The sequence below is a fragment of the Vidua macroura genome, chromosome 2 (genome assembly GCF_024509145.1).
Source record: "Vidua macroura isolate BioBank_ID:100142 chromosome 2, ASM2450914v1, whole genome shotgun sequence".
Classification (NCBI taxonomy): domain Eukaryota; kingdom Metazoa; phylum Chordata; class Aves; order Passeriformes; family Viduidae; genus Vidua; species Vidua macroura.
In genome coordinates, this window is record NC_071572.1 from 116,941,605 (window position 1) to 116,962,936 (window position 21,332).

Here is a 21,332-nt window from a genome sequence, read left to right on the forward strand (position 1 = left end):
CTCACCAGAGCAGTCACGCAGGGCAGGATTACCAGTCCTTCCCAGAAACAATGTTTTGCTGCAAACATCACAGGAGGTTTGGCATCTCACCCCACAAGTGCAGCACACAGGGATTTTCCATCCTCTCCTGAGCAGTGCTGGCATGTCCCACGTGTGAGGCACAGCATCAGGGGCCAAGTGCAGGAATTCTGTTTGTATGGCTGCCTAAGATTAAAAGCAAGAATCCCTGCAGGATGACCTGAATGAACACAGCTTTTGCAGTTCAACCCCAGCTTAGAAATAGAGAGCAATGAGGAAATATTTCATTGTATTAAAAAATAAAAAAATCTAGTCAGGAAAGCAAGAAAGCACAGCAGGAGCCCAGACACAAACCCAGGCAGAGCTACAGCTCTGGAAACAACTCCATTTGGCCTGGAAAATTTCAAGTGAGAGTTTTTGCCTTCAGACTGCTCTTGCTGTTTGGCAGTTCTGTCAACACACTCCAACCCTTGGGCTAAGCTTAGCTCTGACCTTTTAGAGACACAGCGCTGTGTTTACAAATACAACTCCAATCTGTTTGTTGGTTGGTGGGGAAGGTTTTACCCTTTCGGTCTCTGCCCCAAAAGTCACATTCAGAGTTTTTGCAGAGTCTGAAAATGTTCTCTGCAATGTTGAGATTTCTTGCAGAACTCACTGAATAGCTGAGGAGACATAATATGTCAACATGTTTTTCCAGTAATAGAAATATGTTTACCAAATCAAAAGCTTTAGCCCTGAGCACTCTGTTCACAGGCTCTTAAGTATTTTCTTAAGTCCATCCCTCATCAGCAAAATAATTACGCAAAAAATTAGCTTTGAAGTCAAATTACTCAGGTGGCTACCTAAGAGCTTTGCTGAACCAGATCCTCGAATCCCACATTAGGCACAGAATTCAGTGGGACTGGCCCCCCAATAAAGGAGCAGAAAATTTGCCTCAGAATGCTTAGAAACACGAGTATCTCTGTGGCTGAAATAGAGGCTATCTGAGCTGCCTGGAAACCATTGCAGTGCAGGTAACACGTGCTGCTCTCTGGGGATTTATGGCAATGGCAGAGAGCTGCTCAAACCTGTTTGGAATAATGAGTGTTAAATTCGCTGTCCAAAACTTTGCATCGCCCTGAGGATCCAAGGATCCAAGGGATGTGTCCATCGAGCCTCTGATTTTTTCAAATGTGCAGCACACGTTGTTGCTAGTGAGAGGTTTTGTGGGGGCTGAGCTGAGGTTCACTGAGGTCTCTGGGGCTGCATTGATCTCCCTGTTGGTGCTGAGATGTGTCGATAGGATGCACGGGGCAGGCTCCTCCTGTGAGGTATTTCTGTCAGGCAGCTGTGAGCAGAGGAGCGTTTGCTAAAGAGCTCTGCTTACAGAATTGATTGCAGTGGACAGGCACAAAGGGACTCCAGAAGCAGACAGAAATACCAGAGTAGCTTGCTGGGGATGTACAAGATTAATATCACAAGGCTGGTTAGCTCAGAGAGGTAAGGGGCTTAGACCCAAGGATAATTCCATTTGTCATGTATCATGGCACACATCCCCTTCCCAGTGTGTTACCATTATAAATGTCAGCTGTGCATCTGTGAGATTATTGTTGAAATCATTTTATCATGCTACAGCTCATAAAAGCATTCTGTGCCTAAAACCAGGCTGTGGTATCAGGAAAGCCTCATTTTAATATGATTGTTTTGATGGTGTTGTAACAGGATCAGAGCTGATGCCCAAAGCTCTTTCCACCAGAATAGTTGGAGGAATATGGTGGTTTTTCACCTTAATCATAATCTCATCCTACACTGCCAACCTGGCTGCCTTCCTGACCGTGGAGAGGATGGAATCTCCCATCGACTCGGCGGATGACCTGGCAAAGCAAACCAAGATAGAGTACGGGGCTGTCAGGGACGGATCCACCATGACCTTCTTCAAGGTAAGGCAGCCCCGGGCAGCCGCGGGGCCAGAGCCGCTGCCGGCGCTCCAGCGGGGCCGGGAGGCGGAGCCGCAGCATCCCCAGGGATCGCAGGGACAGGGAAATGCATCCAAAACCAGAGCCGCAGCATCCCCAGGGATCGCAGGGACAGGGAAATGCATCCAAAACCAGAGCTGCAGCATCCCCAGGGATCGCAGGGACAGGGAAATGCATCAAAACCAGAGCTGCAGCATCCCCAGGGATTGCAGGGACAGGGAAATGCATCCAAAACCAGAGCCGCAGCATCCCCAGGGATCGCAGGGACAGGGAAATGCATCCAAAACCAGAGCCGCAGCATCCCCAGGGATCGCAGGGACAGGGAAATGCATCCAAAACCAGAGCTGCAGCATCCCCAGGGATCGCAGGGACAGGGAAATGCATCCAAAACCAGAGCTGCAGCATCCCCGGGGATCGCAGGGACAGGGAAATGCATCCAAAACCAGAGCTGCAGCATCCCCAGGGATCGCAGGGACAGGGAAATGCATCCAAAACCAGAGCTGCAGCATCCCCAGGGATTGCAGGGACAGGGAAATGCATCCAAAACCAGAGCCGCAGCATCCCCAGGGATCGCAGGGAAATGCATCCAAAACCAGAGCCACAGCATCCCCGGGGATCACAGGGACAGGGAAATGCATCCAAAACCAGAGCTGCAGCATCCCCAGGGATCGCAGGGACAGGGAAATGCATCCAAAACCAGAGCTGCAGCATCCCCAGGGATCGCAGGGACAGGGAATTGCATTGTTCATCCAAAACCAGAGCTGCAGCATCCCCAGGGATTGCAGGGACAGGGATTTGCATTGTTCATCCAAAACCAGAGCTGCAGCATCCCGAGGGATCGCAGGGACAGGGAATTGCATTGTTCATCCAAAACCAGGGCCACAGCATCCCAAGGGATCGCAGGGAAATGCATCCAAAACCAGAGCTGCAGCATCCCCAGGGATTGCAGGGACAGGGAAATGCATCATTCACCCAAAACCAGGGCCGCAGCATCCCCAGGGATTAGAGGAGAAGATAAATACAGGTACCCACAGCCAGAGCCACAGCATCCCAAGGAATCTGAGGGGTGGGTAGATACATCATTCATCCACAGCCACAACCACAGCACCCCAAAGGACTGGAGGAGAAGGTAAATACACCAAGTACCCCAGCCTCAGTGGATCCTTCAGCACCAGGAATGTAAAACCCAGCAGGTTTTTCCCAGGACACGTGGAAAACCAGCCTGCAGTGAAGTGCACTGAGGGGCAAACCCATCTGGCTCTGATGGGAGCCAGGCCATGGACATGGGGATATTCTCCTCCAGCTGGGATGCTATTTCTTTCCAGCTCCTTCACTAAAAGCAGCTGGAAAAGTCTGCTTCCCCTTCTGAAAGCCACATTTGCACCGCGGTAATGCCACAGGAAATTGCAAGTTTGTTTGTCCCTTTTTGAATGCTCCATGGTCAATATCACCCAGACTATCAGTACAGGGGCCACGCACACACCTGAACACATCTGCAAGGGAAGAGTTTTCTGTGGCTAATGGGTAGACAACTGTGATAATTATGTCTTTTTTTCTTTTTCTTAATTATTAGTATTAATTACATACAAAATGGATAATCTCATAAAATTGTATGTCAGTGTAAAATTGTATGTCAGTGTAAAAGCCAATAAGGTATAAATACAGAACACACACACAAAAATCCTGTGACAGTCGGAATTACTTAGCAGCTCCCTCAGCAGTGTCAGCAGGGAAGTCAGGCTCAGGGTGAGGCTCAGGTCAGGCTTTTCCCTGTGGTGTCTGAGGATGGTGCTCATGGAGTCACACACAGAGCCTTGCAAGGGCATGACACTCTGGGGGAAGCAGTGGGGCAGAACAACACCTGTGACAAGAGATCTCTCCCTCTCTGGGGACATGCCAAAAGGCAAAAATCAAAAATTCCTGTGTCACCTGCTCCAGGTGACCCTGCCTTGGCAGGAGCGTTGGGCTGGGTGATCTCCAGAGGTCCCTTCCAACCCCAGCCATCCCAGGATTCTGGGATTCTGCGTAGTCTGTCCCTGCTGGTGCTGCCAAGGGTGAACTGCCCCTGTCAAGGCTCTCCTGTGGCTGAACAGAGATGTTTCCTTGCCGAAAGAAAAACACCAACTACAGCATTTTGCTATAGAGAGCTCCTGAAATGATGAGCTGACATTTCCACTGAGATGGAAACCCACCTGGAGATATTCCAGTAGGGCAAGCTCTGGATTCTCCTCTGGCTCTTTCATGCCCAAAGAAGTTCACTGCCATTGATATTCTGAAGTCAAATTTAGCTTCAGAGACAAAACTTCAAATCCTGTTGCATCCCTGCATTTTTAGAGGAAATAGGTCCTGAAGCTCTACACGAGAAGCCCAGAACAAATTTCCTAGAGCTGTTTTTAGTTTTACACTGATTTCTTTTTGCACCATTAATCCTGCAGGCAGAAATATGTAGGCTTAAAAGCATGTGAGCTTCTAAAAGAAAACCTTCAGACAAGGTGGTTAAATATTTATGCACTACATGTGCCAGCTTACTTGTGCCTGAAATGTATGTGCACAGAAGCACAGGGGAAGGACAGCACAGAAACTGGGGATGGATTCCCTGGCAGAGGGAGGGTGACACAGTGAAAATGCATGAAAAATGCAGTGTATCGCACTTGTAAACACCCAGTGGTTTTTTATTACAGAAGCGTCTTCAGATCCTCACAAGGATTAGATTAGGAGTTCTTTGTCCTGCCCAAAACTTGAAATAAAAAATCCTGGAGTAGCTCGCTGTACATAACCAGCTACTTCTGCCTGCAGAGGAAGGTTCTGACTTTGCCTCCCTCAGACTGGGAAATGCCGCATCTACTCCTTGAGCTAAATAAACACACACACCCCAGGGAGGGGCTGGGAACTGGAGGAGGCAGCAGGAGGGAATTCAGGCAGCACTTTCTCCACTCCCGCACTCCTCCCAGGGTAAACAGAGTTACGGCACCTCCGCCGTGACGTTTAGCCTGTGCCCCTGCCCTGGGAGCTGTCCTGTCCCCGGGAGTGCTGAGGTGCTGGAAACAGGGAGAGGGAAAGGAGGGATCGCTGCGGCAGCAGCGAAAACACCCTGAGGGGTGAGGCACAGGGCTGCGTGCCCTGGGAAGGGCCATTGCCTCGAGTGCGTTCTCTGCTGCAAGATGTGATTTGTCAAATCAAATGTACTAAAGCCAAGGAACGCCAAGGGGAACAGGTTTTTCTTCAGACCACCATTTTTCAAAGCAAACCACGGCGTGCTGGGCATTCCTCGCTGTGGAGGGGACAGGAACAAGGGAGTGACATGTAGGACACGAGGGGCAAAGCCCAGATCCCTCTGGTTTCCAGGACTGTGTGGGACACACATGGAAAAAATGGTTTCTGGAGACATCGGGCACAGAAAAATGCAAAGCAGACTCTAAAGAGCTTTGATTTAGGACTTTGTGCTCCAAGTAGCAGCAGGAAGCCCCTGGAAGATCAGATTACACAGTGTAATTGCTGGAGGGGATGGAGATCAGGAAGCATATTCGAAAAGCAAGGTACTCCCACTGCTTTTCCAAAGCTCCATTTGCAATTATTCAGGCTGACATCACTTGTAGTTAGTGGTGTCTATAAGGCCCATTATTGCCCACTGGTTTGGAATGCCTAGCACCGGTGTCCCTGTTGCTGTAGTTTCCCCAGAAAAAAATGATTCTGAAGATGAAATATTTTTTGAGGCAGTCACTTTTCTGCAGTGACTTTTAGCCAGACACTGGGGGGAATGAAAACAAAAGCAATTGGAATTATTTGTGGGGGGAAAATGGAGTTCTGACCTTGAAAGGAACCTCAGAATCAGCCTCTTCCCTGTGTAGAGATGTCAGATTTGGCCAGAGCAGATGAAAATGCCCCCAAAACAGGACCTGGGCAGCTCAGGACAGTTAAGCCTTGTAGGAGGGCAAGCCAGCAGGACCCAGGCAGCATTCCCATCTGTGGGAATGGCCAAATCTGGGAGAAGTCCAGCTGAAGGCGAGATGTTTCCCATCTACAAGCAGTGACACACATTTATTTCTCCAGACTGCTGTCCTGCTCTGTTTCCAGCATGTCCATAAATCTTCCACTGCTTTCTTGCCCCTCCATCATAGCAGATCTTAGTCCTGTGTTGCAACTTGTGCCAGCTCCTGCCTTCTCAAGTGCAGATGTGTTTCCACTGAAATTAATGAAAATTCAAAGGCCAAATTTGGCACAGGATCCATCTGAGGAAAAAAAAAAAAAATGGGAGCTGGCAAGTTGAGAAGCCAAGATCTTTCTTATAAACTCTTCTGAATAAGGAATACATCCTTTCACTAAATTCACTGTCAGACTCAGTCTAGTGCATAAACATAGCATCAATTTCAAAAATATTCCCAACTGAGCTATAAAAATGGTTCCTAATTGTGGAGAGCCACTTAACCACCTTCAGAGTTTAATGGTATCCTGTGGCTCACCAAACTGAGGTGGAATTCAGGTGACATTCACAGATACTGAATTTCTAGGTAAGGTATATTAACATTTAAGGCTCAAAGAAACAGAAATTCAACTTCTCACAGGAATCCCCCTGAAGCTGGTGTTTAAAACTGAGCCTGGAATCAGCTGAGATGGCTGTAAACCAGAGCCAGGGCTTGAGGGACTGAGGAGACACTGCCCTTAACCCCTGTGGCAAAAGGATCACATCCTTGAGTCTGACTGCAATGGGAAGCACAAAGCAGGAGTTTATTTGCTCTGTTTCTCAAACTTTATCCCTCAAGTACTTTATCCTTCAGGCAAGTGGTGTGAACACGACAGGGGCAGATGAATGCTTTGTTCATCACCAGGCTCTTGGAGCAGTGGGTGTGCCCTGACAGGCGGGAGCAGAGTGTCCTGGGGCAGCAGTGTCCCAGGGCCGCAGTGTCCCAGGGCAGCAGTGTCCCAGGATAGCAGTGTCCCAGGACAGCAGTGTCCAGGACAGCAGTGTCCCATGGCAGCAGTGTCCCATGACAGCAGTGTCCAGGACAGCAGTGTCCCAGGACAGCAGTGCCCAGCTGTACCAGGTCAGCTGCCTGCGTGCTGCAATCCATGGAGCAGCATGGGCCCAGAAAACTCCAAAGCACTTCACAGCCAGGCCAGTTCCGAAGTTCCTGGCACTGCAAAGAGAGTGGGAACAAGAAGAGGTGCCTCAGCATAAAGCCCAGTAAGAGGGAAATGCTGCTGGAAGGAAACCCTGCCACCAGTTCCCTGTCACTCCAGATGTGGTAGGGCCATTGAGGCTGGGGAGGCTGAGGAGCATCTGGCAAGGGCAGTTGGGGTGCCGGTGTGATCCTGTGCCTCCTTTTCCCTCCGCAGAAATCCAAAATCTCGACGTACGAGAAGATGTGGGCGTTCATGAGCAGCAGGCAGCAGACGGCGCTGGTGAAGAACAACGACGAGGGCATCCAGCGCGTGCTCACCACCGACTACGCCCTGCTCATGGAGTCCACCAGCATCGAGTACGTCACCCAGAGGAACTGCAACCTCACCCAGATCGGGGGGCTCATCGACTCCAAGGGCTACGGCGTGGGCACCCCCATTGGTAAGAGCCGGGGAGCACAGCCACAGTGTCCCCTGAGGCAAACGATCCAGCCAGCCTGGGATCTCAGAAACAGGACAAGTGAGAATGGATTCATACTGACAAAGCCAGGCCTAGATGGGATGGAGCCTCCCCCACCTGTGAGGGTGGGCAGGCCCTGGCACAGGGTGCCCAGAGCAGCTCTGGCTGCCCCTGGATCCCTGGCAGTGCCCAAGGCCAGGCTGGATGGGGCTTGGAGCAGCCTGGGACAGTGGGAGGTGTCCCCACCCACCTGACTAGAAGGGCTTTAAGGTCCCTTCCCACCCAAACCATTCTGGCATTCTGTATGTGCCCCAAAGAAAACTGCTTACTCAAAACACTGAAATCCCCGATGCAGGATCTTGAAGTTGATCCTCACTGTTCTTCGGTGTTGCTCTGAGGACCAGAAATACATCTCCTTTAATGCAGAGCTTTAAGACTCCCAGTTTCTCCAAACTCTCTCTGGCAGACCTTTTCTAGCATGTCCAGTACCCTTTCTAAGATCTTCTAATTGTACAGCATTAAAAATTGTGTCAGATTTTTGTGCTGTGCACTTGTGAACAATTGGCAGTGGGGAGCCAGGTTTTGTCCTGTGTTCATGGAATTACGGAGCCACAGAAGGGTTTGGCTTGGAAAGAATCTCAAAGCCCAGCCAGTGCCACCCCCTGCCATGGGCAGGGACACCTCCCACTATCCCAGGTCACTCCAAGCCCCGTCCAGCTGGGGATTGGTTCATCCATTGCTTGACAGAGCAGATGAAAACAAGGGAGAAACACCTCTGCACTGGGAACTGTCATTCTTTGTGGTGCTGAGCCCCGCAGACAGATTGTCACAGACATGACATCCCAAGTATATTTTTCCACTGGCTGTGTGAGAACAGCCTTGGCACCCTGAGAAAAGTGATACAAAAGCTAAAATCCCCGAGAATGCCAAACTCATGGCAAGAGTTTCCTTGTGGTTATAAAGCTGCCACACTTTAAGCCAAGAACAATGAAGGAATAATTGGAACAGATGGCAATCCTCAGAGACAGTGCAGCCATTGGAAATGCAGCTGTGAAATATATTTATAAGATGTTTCTTGTATGAGAAGTGCACCTTTATTTTTTTTGTTAAGAAAAACCTGCAAAATTCAGGGGAATAGATGTCCCCAAGCACTGTGGAATAATCCAGCATCATTAAGCATCTCATAAACAACTGATTTCATAAACAAGATAAACCTGCCACTATTCAGAGGGACCCCTGAGGCTCTGTTATTTCTCTCAGGGCATTCAAGAGTATTGACTGCAGAGGCTGTATGGGGAAAAAAAAGAAAAAAAACCAACATTTTTAAAAGGGTTGTCTGTGACCTTTAACACCAGATCTTCAGCAATGCTTAACTGGCCTGCAGGGGAATGTAAAACCACAGAGCCTGGGACTCCAGAATTGCCAGTGAGGGAGCTGGACAGCACCTGATGGCTCCTGAAGAAACAGGGAGGAGAATCCTTGAATCTGGGAAATGTATTATTTTACCAGAGCATCTTCTGCAAGTAAAATACAGCAGTTGCAGGCGTCAGGAGGAATTTCTCCGTGGAAAGGGTGGCCAGGCCTTGGCAGGGGCTGCCCAGGGAGGTTTGGAGTGCCCATCCCTGGGGGGGTCAGAAAGGCCTGCACATGGCACTCACTGCTCTGGGCTGGGGACCAGGTGGGCATTGGGCAGGGGCTGGACTCGGTGCTCTCTGTTCTTTTCCACCCTCAATGATTCTGGGATTCTGTGTCAGGGCAGGTTCAACTCCAGGATCAGTGCCAGGCTGATTCAGGTAATTCTAACAGCTGAAGCTCTTCCCAGTTCCTTGGGAGACTGCTAAGAAAGTAGATAAATGCATTTCCTGGCCAAAGAGGTTTGTTAATAGCTCAGAGGCCATAAGTAATGTGCTGAATATTTAAAGAGGTGTGGAGATGCATTTGTGGGTGGTGGTAGAGCTCACCAATAAACCACCACCAGTGCAGCTCTCCAGGCACTCTTGACAAACTCTAAGAGCCCGTGCAGAAATCTGGAGGCGCCTGTTACACTCCAGATGAATTGTGGTAATCCTGATGGCAACATAAACACCACAAGAAAGAATGAACAACCCCACAAATCCTGTGTTGTGACTCTGGCTGCTCCACTTTACTTCCCAGCTGTGTCCTTCCAGACAGGGGAAATGGATGAGTCCTGCAGCCTTACACATTGCAGGGGACAAGGCACAAACAATTCTGCTCTCTCTTCTGCGAGGCACTGCTGTTTTCAGGGGTAATAATTCACTCCTCTGTGCAAAGCCAGTGTTTGGAGGTGTTTCTGGCCTGTTTTCTGTGCTGTTATTTTTGGGTCTTTAACAGCAAGCACACAATCCATCCATTCTTGCAGCAGGCACATTTTCCTCTCAGAGCTGGCTGCCCCCAGCTGTGCTGGTCTCTGGCTTCCCAGATGGATTTGGGATAGTCTGACACGTGTCTCCTGGCAGCTGTGGTCACAGCATGGCCCAGTGCTGGCAGTGCTCTGGCCCAGCAGCAGCTGAGTGTGGCACAAAAGATGAGGAATTGCAATGTTCCTCACGCTGTTCTCCTCAGACAGGGCTGGGGGATGAAGGAGATGGAGAGCAGCGAGGGGGACGTGGATCCATGGGACAAGTGTTTTTAACAACATCTTGCACAGCAAAATAAGGAGCAAAACTGAAGCTGTGAAGGCTGTTTTGATGCATAAGGACTCGGGAGCAGTGCCTCAGTGAGATTTTTATGAAGTTCCATGTGATCCCTGCAATTCTGGCACACATTCTGCCTTAAAGCTTGGTTTGCCTTGATGGAGTTCGGTTTGCAACACCTTTAATGTGCAGCAAAATGAGACTTTGATGAAATAGTGGTTGAAGAAAATCTGAGAATCACAGAATGGCCTGGACTGGGAGGGACTGTGAATCCTATCCAGTGGCACCCCTGCCCTGGGCAGGGACACCTCCCACTGTCCCAGGCTGCTCCAAGTGTCCAGCCTGGCTTTGGACACCGCCAGGGATCCAGGGGCAGCCACAGCTGCTCTGGACACCCTCATAGGGAAAAACTTCTTTCCAATAGCCCACCCAATCCTGCCCTCTGGCACTGGGAAGCCATTCCCGTGTCCTGTCCCTCCATGTCTTATTAATGTGCTACTAAAGGACAAGAAAGGGAAAAGAAATAGCTGCAGGGCTTTCAGCTCTGCATGTCAGCCCAGACTCCGAATGTTTCCAGCTGTAGGGAGTCCAGCATGGCAGGATTTGGGAGCACACATGTGCCTTTGGAGCCAAACAGCATCTCACAGAATCACAGAGCCATTCTTACAAGCCTGCCCTCCTTGCAATCACAAAATCCTGGTCCAACAAAGTGTCTCTCACAAGCACAGGCTGCAGGATTTTGGAAAATGGAGCGGCTGAGCAGGGTGTTTGAAAGCAAATCTAAGCAGACTGAGCCACGCATTGTGACCCAGTCCTTGCCAGACACTGTCCAGGCCCATAAAGCCAGAAAGCCTGCACACACATCATTTTTAGCAAATGGTGGCCTGCAAGCCAAAAGCGTGAAATTGTTGCTATTTTCAGCTTGCAGGGCCGCTATTGTTGCAAATCACAATAAAAAGGACTTGTCCACGCAGTGTTCTTACAAGCTGTAGGAAGCTGAGGTGGAGCTGTGAGTGTAAATGAGAAGAGAAAGTGTCTGAGTGCCTGTGGACTCCTCTGAGGCAGCCCTCATTTACAGGCAGCAGGAAAAACCAACAGATGCTGGAGTCAATAGAAGGGATGCAAAGCGGAAATTCTCAAAGAGTGCTCACAGCAATATTCAAATATGATGTGGAGGAATGCCTTAGCAAGAAAACCCACTGCCTAGGCTTAAATAAACCTCACTAGGAGACCCTAAAATTATCATGAATTCTCAAATAACAGCACCAGTGGAGCCTTCTGCTTCCCAGTCCCCAGGGCACACACCAGCAGAGATTCCCCTTCCCGCCTCCAGCCTTTCCAGCCGGAATAAACCCCCCTGTGCTAAGGCAGGCTTCTGCCTCAGACGGTGGCAGCTGCTCCCTGCAGCACTGCCAGGCCTCGCTGTCCCCTTGCAGGGTCCCCGTACAGGGACAAGATCACCATCGCCATCCTGCAGCTGCAGGAGGAGGGCAAGCTGCACATGATGAAGGAGAAGTGGTGGCGAGGCAACGGCTGCCCCGAGGAGGACAGCAAGGAAGCCAGCGCCCTCGGGGTGGAGAACATCGGGGGCATCTTCATCGTGCTGGCGGCGGGGCTGGTGCTCTCCGTGTTCGTGGCCATCGGCGAGTTCATCTACAAGTCGCGCAAGAACAGCGACATCGAGCAGGTGAGTGACCCCGCCCTGCTCCTCCGGGCTGAGCCCGGCGCACGGGAGCGCTCTGCGGCACTCGCCTCCTGGATGGAGCGTGCATTTCCTGCTGCTCAGCTCTCACCAGGCGGTCCTGCCTCGAACGGCAAATCATTCCTTCATCACGACAGGGAAGTGCCTCACCCACGGTTCTGCTGCTTAGCAGGGCAGTGCAGAGTAAGGGCAGTTAATTTCTCAAACAGTTTCTGGTTGAACTTCAGGACTTCCAGCATAAATTACACTGGAAAGGAATAAAACACATCTGGGCCGTTGGGTTTTTTATAGGGCATTATCACAAGCCACTTGAGTTACAGAGGAAAGCAAATCCCAAGAGTCGTTTTCCTCTTGCTCTAGAAAGCATCTTTTTTCAGAGCCAGGGGTTTACCAGCTGTGCTGAAGGATGCACTTCAAAGCAGGGAGATCTACTGAGAGGTGATGGAGGCCACTGTAATGTTAGATTGTGGAGCCAAAGAAGTTCTGGTTATAGCTCCACTGAAGTGCAATGAGCGATTTAAAAGGACAGAGGAAAACAAAGGAAATGCTGTGTGTACATCACAACTTGGGCGTTAGAGCGGTTTGTGAGAAGGGATCAATCCTTAAAACCGAGTGTAAACACCCCTTTAGAGACCCGCCAGCGCTGCGAAAGAGGCAGGGCTGAGCAGGAACTTGGAGAGTGTTCCTAAGCTGACAGCCAGCCCCTCCTGCCCCGGGGCAGTTTTTCCTGGCTCTGTCCCGGACCCTGCTGTGGCCCTGTTTGGCTCCTCTTCTCTCCAGCAGGACTTTCCCGAGGGACGAGGGGACCTCACCCTGCAGGACCAGGGCGTGACCCTGAATCCCCAAAGGTTCCCATTTCCTCGCTCCGGGCTCCCAGACATGAGGCAGCCACCTCGAAGCGGGTTAAGTTCTCTCTGCACTTTGAGGTGGGAAAGGCTGGAGCTTTTCCATGGGGGATTCCCCCTCCCCATCCAAGGTGTTATCCTACAAGGGTGGCGACATAAATGCCAGGAGCGGCTGTTGAGACAAAGACCCTCCCCGAGGGCAGCAGGGATGCGTGGGAGGAGAAGGGAACATTCTGAGCTCACTCTGGGAGGTGCACTTTGCATTAAAAGCCGTGTCACTGTCCGCAAAAAACAGATGCAGCTCACAGAGCAATCCCAGGACATGCCAGTCAAAGAGTCCCTGGTTTGGGATAAGGCAGAGATAAAGGATTAATGTATTTGCACATATTGCAGCTTTCTAATTAGTACTTTAGCCCATTTTAGCACAAAATGCATAAAAAAATGTATTGGTGTCTTTGTTTTGTTCATGTCTCGGGAGATCGTTTATTTAAATACGTTTTGGAGAACAGTTGCAGCTAATTAAAATATTTAGTATAATTAAAATGTTTAGTTTAAGTGCTAACATGGTGCAGAATACCCTGGAAACTTTGCAGGAGTCTGTGCAAGGCAATGCCTCCCTGAAGCCAGGGCTAAAGCAGACCTAAAGCTTTAGGCCAGGGGTGTTAATTTACCGAGCAGTGAGTGGGGTGAATAACAGAATTCGGGGTTGCACACACGTGTGCACACCCCCCATTTCTGCACCTGCACTGCTGCTGCTCAGCACGGTGTTGCCTAATAACTAGAATCAGCAAGTGAGTTAATGTGGCACATCCTGCTTGTTTTCCAGAAGCAATTTCACCGAGAGCACAACACCAGCGATTCCAGCGTTTCTCTCTGGTTTCTCAGGGATTGTTTTCTCTTTTCCCTGGTGAGATAAGCAGCTTAGATGGGAAACGCTGTGCAGGGAGTGTTATCACTAAGCTAATCTAAAGCATTGTAAAGCATTGTTGAATACAGTCCGTGACACTTCTGTTCCCATAAGTGGAGTCTCTTTTGATTTAAATGGCTTTTGAATCATTCTCATGCTTGTTTTCAGTTTTGCTTCGTTCATTTATTTACTTTCTCCATTTCTCTTCTCTTGCATGCAAGGCCTTTTGTTTCTTTTACGGACTGCAGTGTAAACAACCCCACCCGTCCAACTCCACCTCGGGCACCACCTTATCCACGGAGTTAGACTGTGGCAAGTTAATCCGGGAGGAGCGAGGGATCCGAGCACAGCCCTCGATCCACACGGTGTAGTCAGGAGAGTCAAGGTGTGTCCGGGAGAGCGTCACGCCCAGGCAGGGCTCAGCCCTGCCAAGGGTTAACACAGGGGATAAACTGATGTAGGGTAAATTGCCAAAAATCGGGCAGTTTAAATGCGTGTCACAGGAAATAATTACACCCCCAGCAGGGAGCTCAGCAGAGCCTCTCAGAATTATCACAGCCTCTCGTGCAATTGTCACCTTGTCATTTCCTGGGGTATTTCACCCGCTTCAGGTAAGAAAAAATATTTACCTCCTTTTCATCTCCTCCCCAACCCGAGCCGAACAGTGAAAGTCACTGAAAGCAGGGACGAACATCCGGCTTGGTCTCTGCTGCAAGTGGGCCAGGCAGCTCTGAATTCAGAACCTGCCAAACACCCTGCAGGGCTCCATTAACTTCCTGAACCCCTGGAACCAGCAGCCGGAGATGTTGAGCTGGCATCTCTTATTCCCTGTGTCAATATTTAATGAATTTTAATTCCGCCATTTAAAATGCATTACTCAAAGCCGGCAAGTAACTATCATAGCACAAAATCAGACCCATCAGTTAACATTTATGCCATGTAACCATTAAGGACATACTCAACAGGAGCACCCTCGGGCAACGCCCACACAGACCATTAATAGGGCAACTCCGTTGTCTTGTTTGGGCAATTCACGAGGTTAATTTGTAACAGAGAAACTCCTTTGTGGGAAAGTCGGGTATCAGTTTATCCCAGACAGCAAAGCCCCGGCATTGCTTTGCATATTGCACCCTGGTGGCATATTTTGTGTAGGAGGCTGGCACTGGATGTGTTTTACACCCTGGGAGGACAACACTTGGATTTCCTCCAGCCCTCAGCCAGTCAGGGGCTGACAGGGCAGGGGACAATGGACCGGATGTGGTTTCGCCACCAAAAAACATATGTCAACAATTTGAGATGCACAAAGTGCACAGAAATGCCAGCTCGAGGGATGTCATGAACTGTGGCAAACCCCTGTGTTCCCAAACCCTTTTACCTGTATTCCATTGTATCCCAGATTCCCATCAGTCTCACCAGCTCATCTCCCTCCCCTCAGCCCTATTTTGTTTTCCTGCCCAGTGGAGCTCCTGCTCATCAGACAAGTTACTGCTCCGTTTTCCTGGGGCCATTTCTGCCCCCTGCTGCCGTCAGGGGCCTGGCTGGAGTGGATTCCTTCACACCCAAAGTGCTCCCCCTTGGATGGCTCCCGTGTAGCTGGCTCCTGAGGACAGCCAGAGCAAGCAGTGCGCCGCGACCTCCTCTCAGCCCTGCCCCAGTGCTGATGCTGCCGGCAGCAGGCTGGAGTGCTTTGTGACAAAGCCGTGCTGCTCGCAGCTCGGCTGCTCCAGCTCTCCCCTGCCCATGCGGGGCTGGGAGTTCATGCTGCACTCCAGATGCTGCAAGAAATTGTCTTGCTCAGAATGGTCTCTTAACTTGTCTGAATGGGGCCCTGGAAGCTTTGGCTCTCCATAAAATGCTCCTTCTTGCCAGCAAAGACCTGAATTAGGTCCTCTGAATGCCTGATTTAAGAAAACACTTTTTATTTGCAGCTTCTCAGTGGAAGATACTTAAAACTAATTAAATTCAGCTCCTCTCAACTCTCAGAGGAGAAGGAAGATGCCTAATGTGTTTATCTCCACCATTGCTCCACGCAAGAAATCCTCTGGGTTGCAGCTTGGGCCGGTTTTGTAATTGTTCCTTAGATTGGTGCTGGATCCAGAGCGTTTCTGTCACTTGCTGGGTAAACATTTTCCCAGCTGTCAGTCCCACAGCCCCGTTGGCAGGGACAGCCATCGTTCCCTGGGTTTAGTTGTCCCACAGACAGCCCCACGGGCTGGCAGCCGTTCCCTGGGGGAATGCCAGAGCAGCTCCTGCTGTTCCTGACAGAGCCTCATCCCTAGCTACAAAAACAGTTATCAAAAACAATCACTGGTGCTCAGGTGACGTGGGAGAGCAGCGAGCAGCTTTTCTGATTGTTCTTGTGCACAGAGCACAAAGGAACAGCTTCTGTGAGTGGGGAAGAGTTAAATTAATCCCTGGGTTACTGTCACACTGTTTTGACAGTCACTGCTCAATAGACTCTGGCAGGTTAAAGGAGTTAATCTGGGGATCTCCTCGTGCCATCAGAATTTGCCTCTCCTCATGCCATCTGTGTGACAGAATACTCACACAGATCCTCAGTGTGCCCCGGCAGCAGTTTGCTCACTAAAAGAAACTATTTCGGACATTTTTCCTTCTGTGCAAAAATAAATCCATTTTCTCTCAGCACTAGACACAGGTCAGTGTCCCAGCTATGGGCGCAGGAGAAAAATCCTGACTTCTGCACTTCCTCCTCTGTCCCTGAGCTGCTCAGGAGTTCTTCCAGAATGAAATCCGCCCCGCATCCTTTGATTTTCATAATTCTCAGCACTTCAACAACACACTGGGTTTTGAGTGGATTCTTTATTGTTATTTGGTTGGTTTTGCAAGGTATTAATAAAATGCCTTGTCCTCAGTGGTAGCCCAGCAGCAGAAGCAACAGATTGATAAAGCCTGACTACAACTCTTTTTTTTTTTTTCTTTTTCATTGTCTCTACTTTAAGTTATTTATTTATTTGTTTGTTTGTTTTTAATTCTGAATCTGTAATTCTCCTAAAGCTTAGCACAGACCTCTGCATGGGAGTGCAAGGAAGGATTTGGCAGCTTCATGACTAAGCTTTAGCAGCTGCTGAAATGACCAAAGGGCACAGAGAAAGAGTCCCACATCACACAGAGAGCAGAATCTAGTCTGTTTTTAAAGGATGACATTTCCTTTTCCTTTTACATGCCATGGCCAGCAGCATTTTGACACTGCCAGAATGAGAAACTTAAGCTGGCTGAAAGCAAAATGTTAAATTCATTATTAAGTTGTAAAAGGGATTGATCTGTGCCCACTCTGCTCTTGCTCTGGGCAGACCTCAGCAGTGGACTGACCAGCATGGGAAAAAAAGGGGTTTTAAAGCAACCCTTTCAGTCTGGCCACCTGAATATGAGACAAAAGGACAGCATATCACCCTTTTGAATCGAATTTTCATGTCAACATCCCCTTTTTGAAAGCTGCTTTGCAGGTGCTGCTCAGAGGGCTTGGGCTCAGAGGTCTTGGGCTTCCCCATGGGGTGTGTTCCTTGTCCATGGCTTTCCTATAAACCCCTCACCATTCTGGCTGAGGCTGTGCTCGCTCTGCACCACTTTTCCTAAGAATAACTTGGAGTCTTCCTGATAATAATTATTTTAAAATTCAAAGCAGTTGGAAGTGGAGCCACTGGGCACTCCACAGATCAGCTATTATAAACCTCCCAGCAATATGTTCTGTGTATGTGTCTGCAGATGCAAAATGAACTTCACGGGGCTGTTTTGTGGAGATGAATGTGAAAGGCGCTGTGGTTATTGCACAGTCTGAGTAATAGGAACCCTGTTGGAAAATTAAAATACCAGCCTTATTAACAAGGCAGCAAAATGCACTCTTTCACCTGCAGAAATCCTCCCTGTCTGCACTCTGCAGAGAGTAATGGCTGGGATTAAATACAACGCATTAGGAGGTTAGTGAGAAACACAGGGAAAGAAAATAAAAGTAAAGATCCTACAAAGGATTAATAGGGTCCTGTCTCTAGTTACCACGGAGTTCTGGATTCGCTGTGTAACCCAGATTTGAAAAACCCGGTTAAAGCTGAGGCCACAGAGAGCAGCAATCCGGGCCAGGTCAGCCACTCCGAGCCTTCGGGCTCGTTCATTTGGGGATCAGCGGCGCTGCTCTCCAGAAAAGCCGGGAGCGATGCAGAAAGGGTGTCCCGAGGATACCTGCTCCTCCTGCTGCTCCGGGGGGAAGGAGCGCCGGGATCCCCGGCTTATCTCCACACAGCGAGGGTGTTTAAATGGTAATTGCAGCAGCAGAGGCCTGCCCACCGCAGCTGTCATTCCGCAGAACGGCACGCACTGCCCTGCCCTGCCCGCGCCCATTGACTCTGGGCAGTGGCACCAATTAACAGGAGTTTAATTGACCTCGGAATCGTAGGTGAACAAAAACGCAGCACCTCAGAGAAGGAGAGTGTTGAGCCATGGATCTGGCAGGGTCTGGGATCTCAGCCTGTGTGCAGCCCAGCCCGTGAGGACGAGGTGGCACACACAGGACACAAAATTCACACCCACACCCGGCACACACTTCACTCAGCTTGGTGAAGCTTTGTTTTCCCTTACTGCCATCACTCACTGTTATATAGAAATAATCTATTCATGTATATTTGCACAGAACAATTGTTGTGGAGGGGTTTTTTTTTTGCAAAGCCAGATACTTCCACTTAAAGGCTACTTGTGTTTCTTTGTGTTACATGTAATTATTCCAGCTGTGGATTTTAAAATATGTTTCCACTTGCCCCAAATGTCTTTGTTCATGTTGTGATGGTGGGAAGAATGAAGATCTCTTCTTTCTTTCCAAGCCATTCAGCTCCCTTATTCTTGTGGTAATTATCTCCTTTCCTCACCACACAATATTTGAAAAGATCCTTCCAAAGAAAAGAAGAAGATTGAGGCCTGCGCTATATTTGAGAGATGTCTGTTCATTTCCTGAGGGAAAAATAACGAAACCACAAGGAAATCTTTAAAAAAACTCTTATTGGTTTTCTCCAGCATGCTCATGGGTTTTTGTGACTAAAGTATATGTGTTTAAAAGGAGAACTTTTCTTTTGTAAGGTCAGGGTCACCTGAGAAAGGGTACGTTTTGTGACACGAAGCCACCTAAACACCGCGAAGGCGCCCGTGGGGAATTCCGGAAACATTCACAAAAGCCTTTAGCTGAGCCAAAGCGAAATGAAAGCCAGTGGAAGATGAGCTGGGGGAAACCCCTCCTGTGTGCAGTCACCTGTCTGTCCCGGGATTTATTCCCAGCTGGATGCCCCGCGGAGCTCCCTGAGCCCCGTGAGGGCATGGGCCCGGCTCGGCCGCGCCTGAGGGGCTCGGTGAGGGCTCGGTGAGGGGCTCGGTGAGGGCCCAGGCCCGGCTCGGCCATGCCTGAGGGGCTCGGTGAGGGGCTTGGTGAGGGCTCGGGCCTGGCTCCAGCCGGGCTGAGGGGCTCGGTGAGGGCCCGGGCCTGGGGGCTCGGTGAGGGGCTCGGTGAGGGGCTCGGTGAGGGCTCAGGCCCGGCTCGGCCGCGCCTGAGGGGCTCGGTGAGGAGCTCGGTGAGGGGCTCGGTGAGGGCCCGGGGGCTCAGTGAGGGGCTCGGTGAGGGCCCAGGCCCGGCTCGGCCATGCCTGAGGGGCTCGGTGAGGGGCTCGGTGAGGAGCTCGGTGAGGGGCTCGGTGAGGGCCCGGGGGCTCAGTGAGGGGCTCGGTGAGGGCCCAGGCCCGGCTCGGCCATGCCTGAGGGGCTCGGTGAGGGGCTCAGTGAGGGCTCGGTGAGGGGCTCTGTGAGGGGCTCAGTGAGGGGCTCAGTGAGGGGCTCGGTGAGGGCTCGGTGAGGGGCTCAGTGAGGGCTCAGTGAGGGCTCGGTGAGGGGCTCGGTGAGGGCTCGGTGAGGGGCTCGGTGAGGGGCTCAGTGAGGGGCTCGGTGAGGGCTCGGTGAGGGCTCGGTGAGGGCCTCGGTGAGGGCCTCGGTGAGGGCTCGGTGAGGGGCTCTGTGAGGGGCTCGGTGAGGGGCTCTGTGAGGGGCTCGGTGAGGGGCTCTGTGAGGGGCTCGGTGAGGGGCTCTGTGAGGGGCTCGGTGAGGGGCTCTGTGAGGGGCTCGGTGAGGGGCTCTGTGAGGGGCTCGGTGAGGGCTCGGTGAGGGGCTCGGTGAGGGGCTTGGTGAGGGCTCGGTGAGGGCTCAGTGAGGGCTCGGTGAGGGGCTCTGTGAGGGGCTCGGTGAGGGGCTCGGTGAGGGGCTTGGTGAGGGCTCGGTGAGGGCTCGGTGAGGGGCTTGGTGAGGGCTCGGTGAGGGCTCGGTGAGGGGCTCGGTGAGGGTGCGGGCCCGGCTCGGCTGTGCCTGAGGGGCTCGGTGAGGGCCCGGGGGCTCGGTGAGGGGCTCGGTGAGGGCGCTGACGCGGCTCGGCCATGCCTGAGGGGCTCGGTGAGGGCTCGGTGAGGGGCTCGGTGAGGGGCTCGGTGAGGGCGTGGGCCCAGCTCCGGCTGTGCCTGAGGGGCTCGGTGAGGGCTCGGTGAGGGCTTGGTGAGGGCTCGGTGAGGGGCTCAGTGAGGGGCTCAGTGAGGGGCTTGGTGAGGGGCTCGGTGAGGGGCTCGGTGAGGGCTTGGTGAGGGGCTCAGTGAGGGGCTTGGTGAGGGGCTCAGTGAGGGGCTTGGTGAGGGGCTCGGTGAGGGGCTCGGTGAGGGCTTGGTGAGGGCTCGGTGAGGGGCTCGGTGAGGGCTTGGTGAGGGCTCGGTGAGGGGCTCGGTGAGGGCTTGGTGAGGGGCTCAGTGAGGGGCTTGGTGAGGGGCTCGGTGAGGGCGTGGGCCCAGCTCCGGCTGTGCCTGAGGGGCTCAGTGAGGGCGCAGACCCGGCTCTGGCCGGGCTCTCCACGGCGGCAAGCATTTAATGCCATCCCCTCTGCCCACAGTGTCTTTCCTTCAACGCCATCATGGAGGAGCTGGGAATTTCCCTCAAGCACCAGAAGAAGCTGAAGAAGAGGCCAAGGACGAAGGGGAAATCGTCCTTCCCGAGCATCCTGACGTGCCAGCAGCGGCGCACACTGAGGAAGGAGACCGTGGCGTGAGCAGGACGGAGCCACCCTGCCCCAGGGGACACAAACTCCCGCTCCTCAGAGGCTCTCTGTGGTTTCTTTTTTTAATCTAGAGGTACAGCAGCTGAAATGCTCGCCTAGACTGATGTACTACTGATCCCCCGGCAGGTGTCTGGCTCTTCCTCTGGGCTGGATTTCTCTGCTCACCTGATCTGCATCTCTGTCCCCTCCCCGTGCATCGCTGTATGTGCTTTCTAAATAAATAAATAAACAACTGACAGGGTTCTTTTTTCCAAGAATCTGGGAGTGAAACTTTTCTTTTCCCTTCTGAAGCAAAGATTGCAGCTCTGCTGAGCACGGTTGTTTAGGAACCAGGCCCCAGACACCAAAGTGAAAATCCACAGCATTAACCCATAAACTGTGGGTACAGAAATGGATAAAGTACAAGGGTATCCAACAACAAGGCCTTTCTATTTCGTCTGATACTGTAAGGAACACTCTGCAGGCTCTTTTCTGTGAGAAACTTGCTTTCCACCATCTTTTCCCTTCTCCATTTCTTTTAAAACATGATTATTTGGTAATACCATAGCACCGAGTGATACCATCAGCAGGTGCTGGTATTTAAAAAGGAAAA

The 21,332-nt window shown here is 51.2% G+C and overlaps 1 protein-coding gene across 5 annotated transcripts in view; it reads left to right on the top strand.

Moving 5' to 3' along the window:
* Positions 1 to 20,997, top strand: part of LOC128803323 (glutamate receptor ionotropic, kainate 1) — a 109,184-nt gene extending 88,187 nt beyond the window's left edge. For 3 of the 5 annotated variants that reach the window (XM_053970174.1, XM_053970179.1, XM_053970177.1), the window contains 4 exons: positions 1,720 to 1,937; positions 7,308 to 7,533; positions 11,642 to 11,892; positions 20,576 to 20,997. In XM_053970174.1, coding sequence (XP_053826149.1) covers positions 1,720 to 1,937; positions 7,308 to 7,533; positions 11,642 to 11,892; positions 20,576 to 20,731 — 851 coding nt within the window. In that variant the 3' untranslated portion in view covers positions 20,732 to 20,997. Of the gene's footprint in view, positions 1 to 1,719; positions 1,938 to 7,307; positions 7,534 to 11,641; positions 11,893 to 13,880; positions 14,045 to 20,575 lie in introns of all 5 variants that reach the window. The other 2 variants (XM_053970175.1, XM_053970178.1) reach the window with 1 other exon arrangement.
* The last annotated feature ends 335 nt before the right edge of the window (positions 20,998 to 21,332 follow it).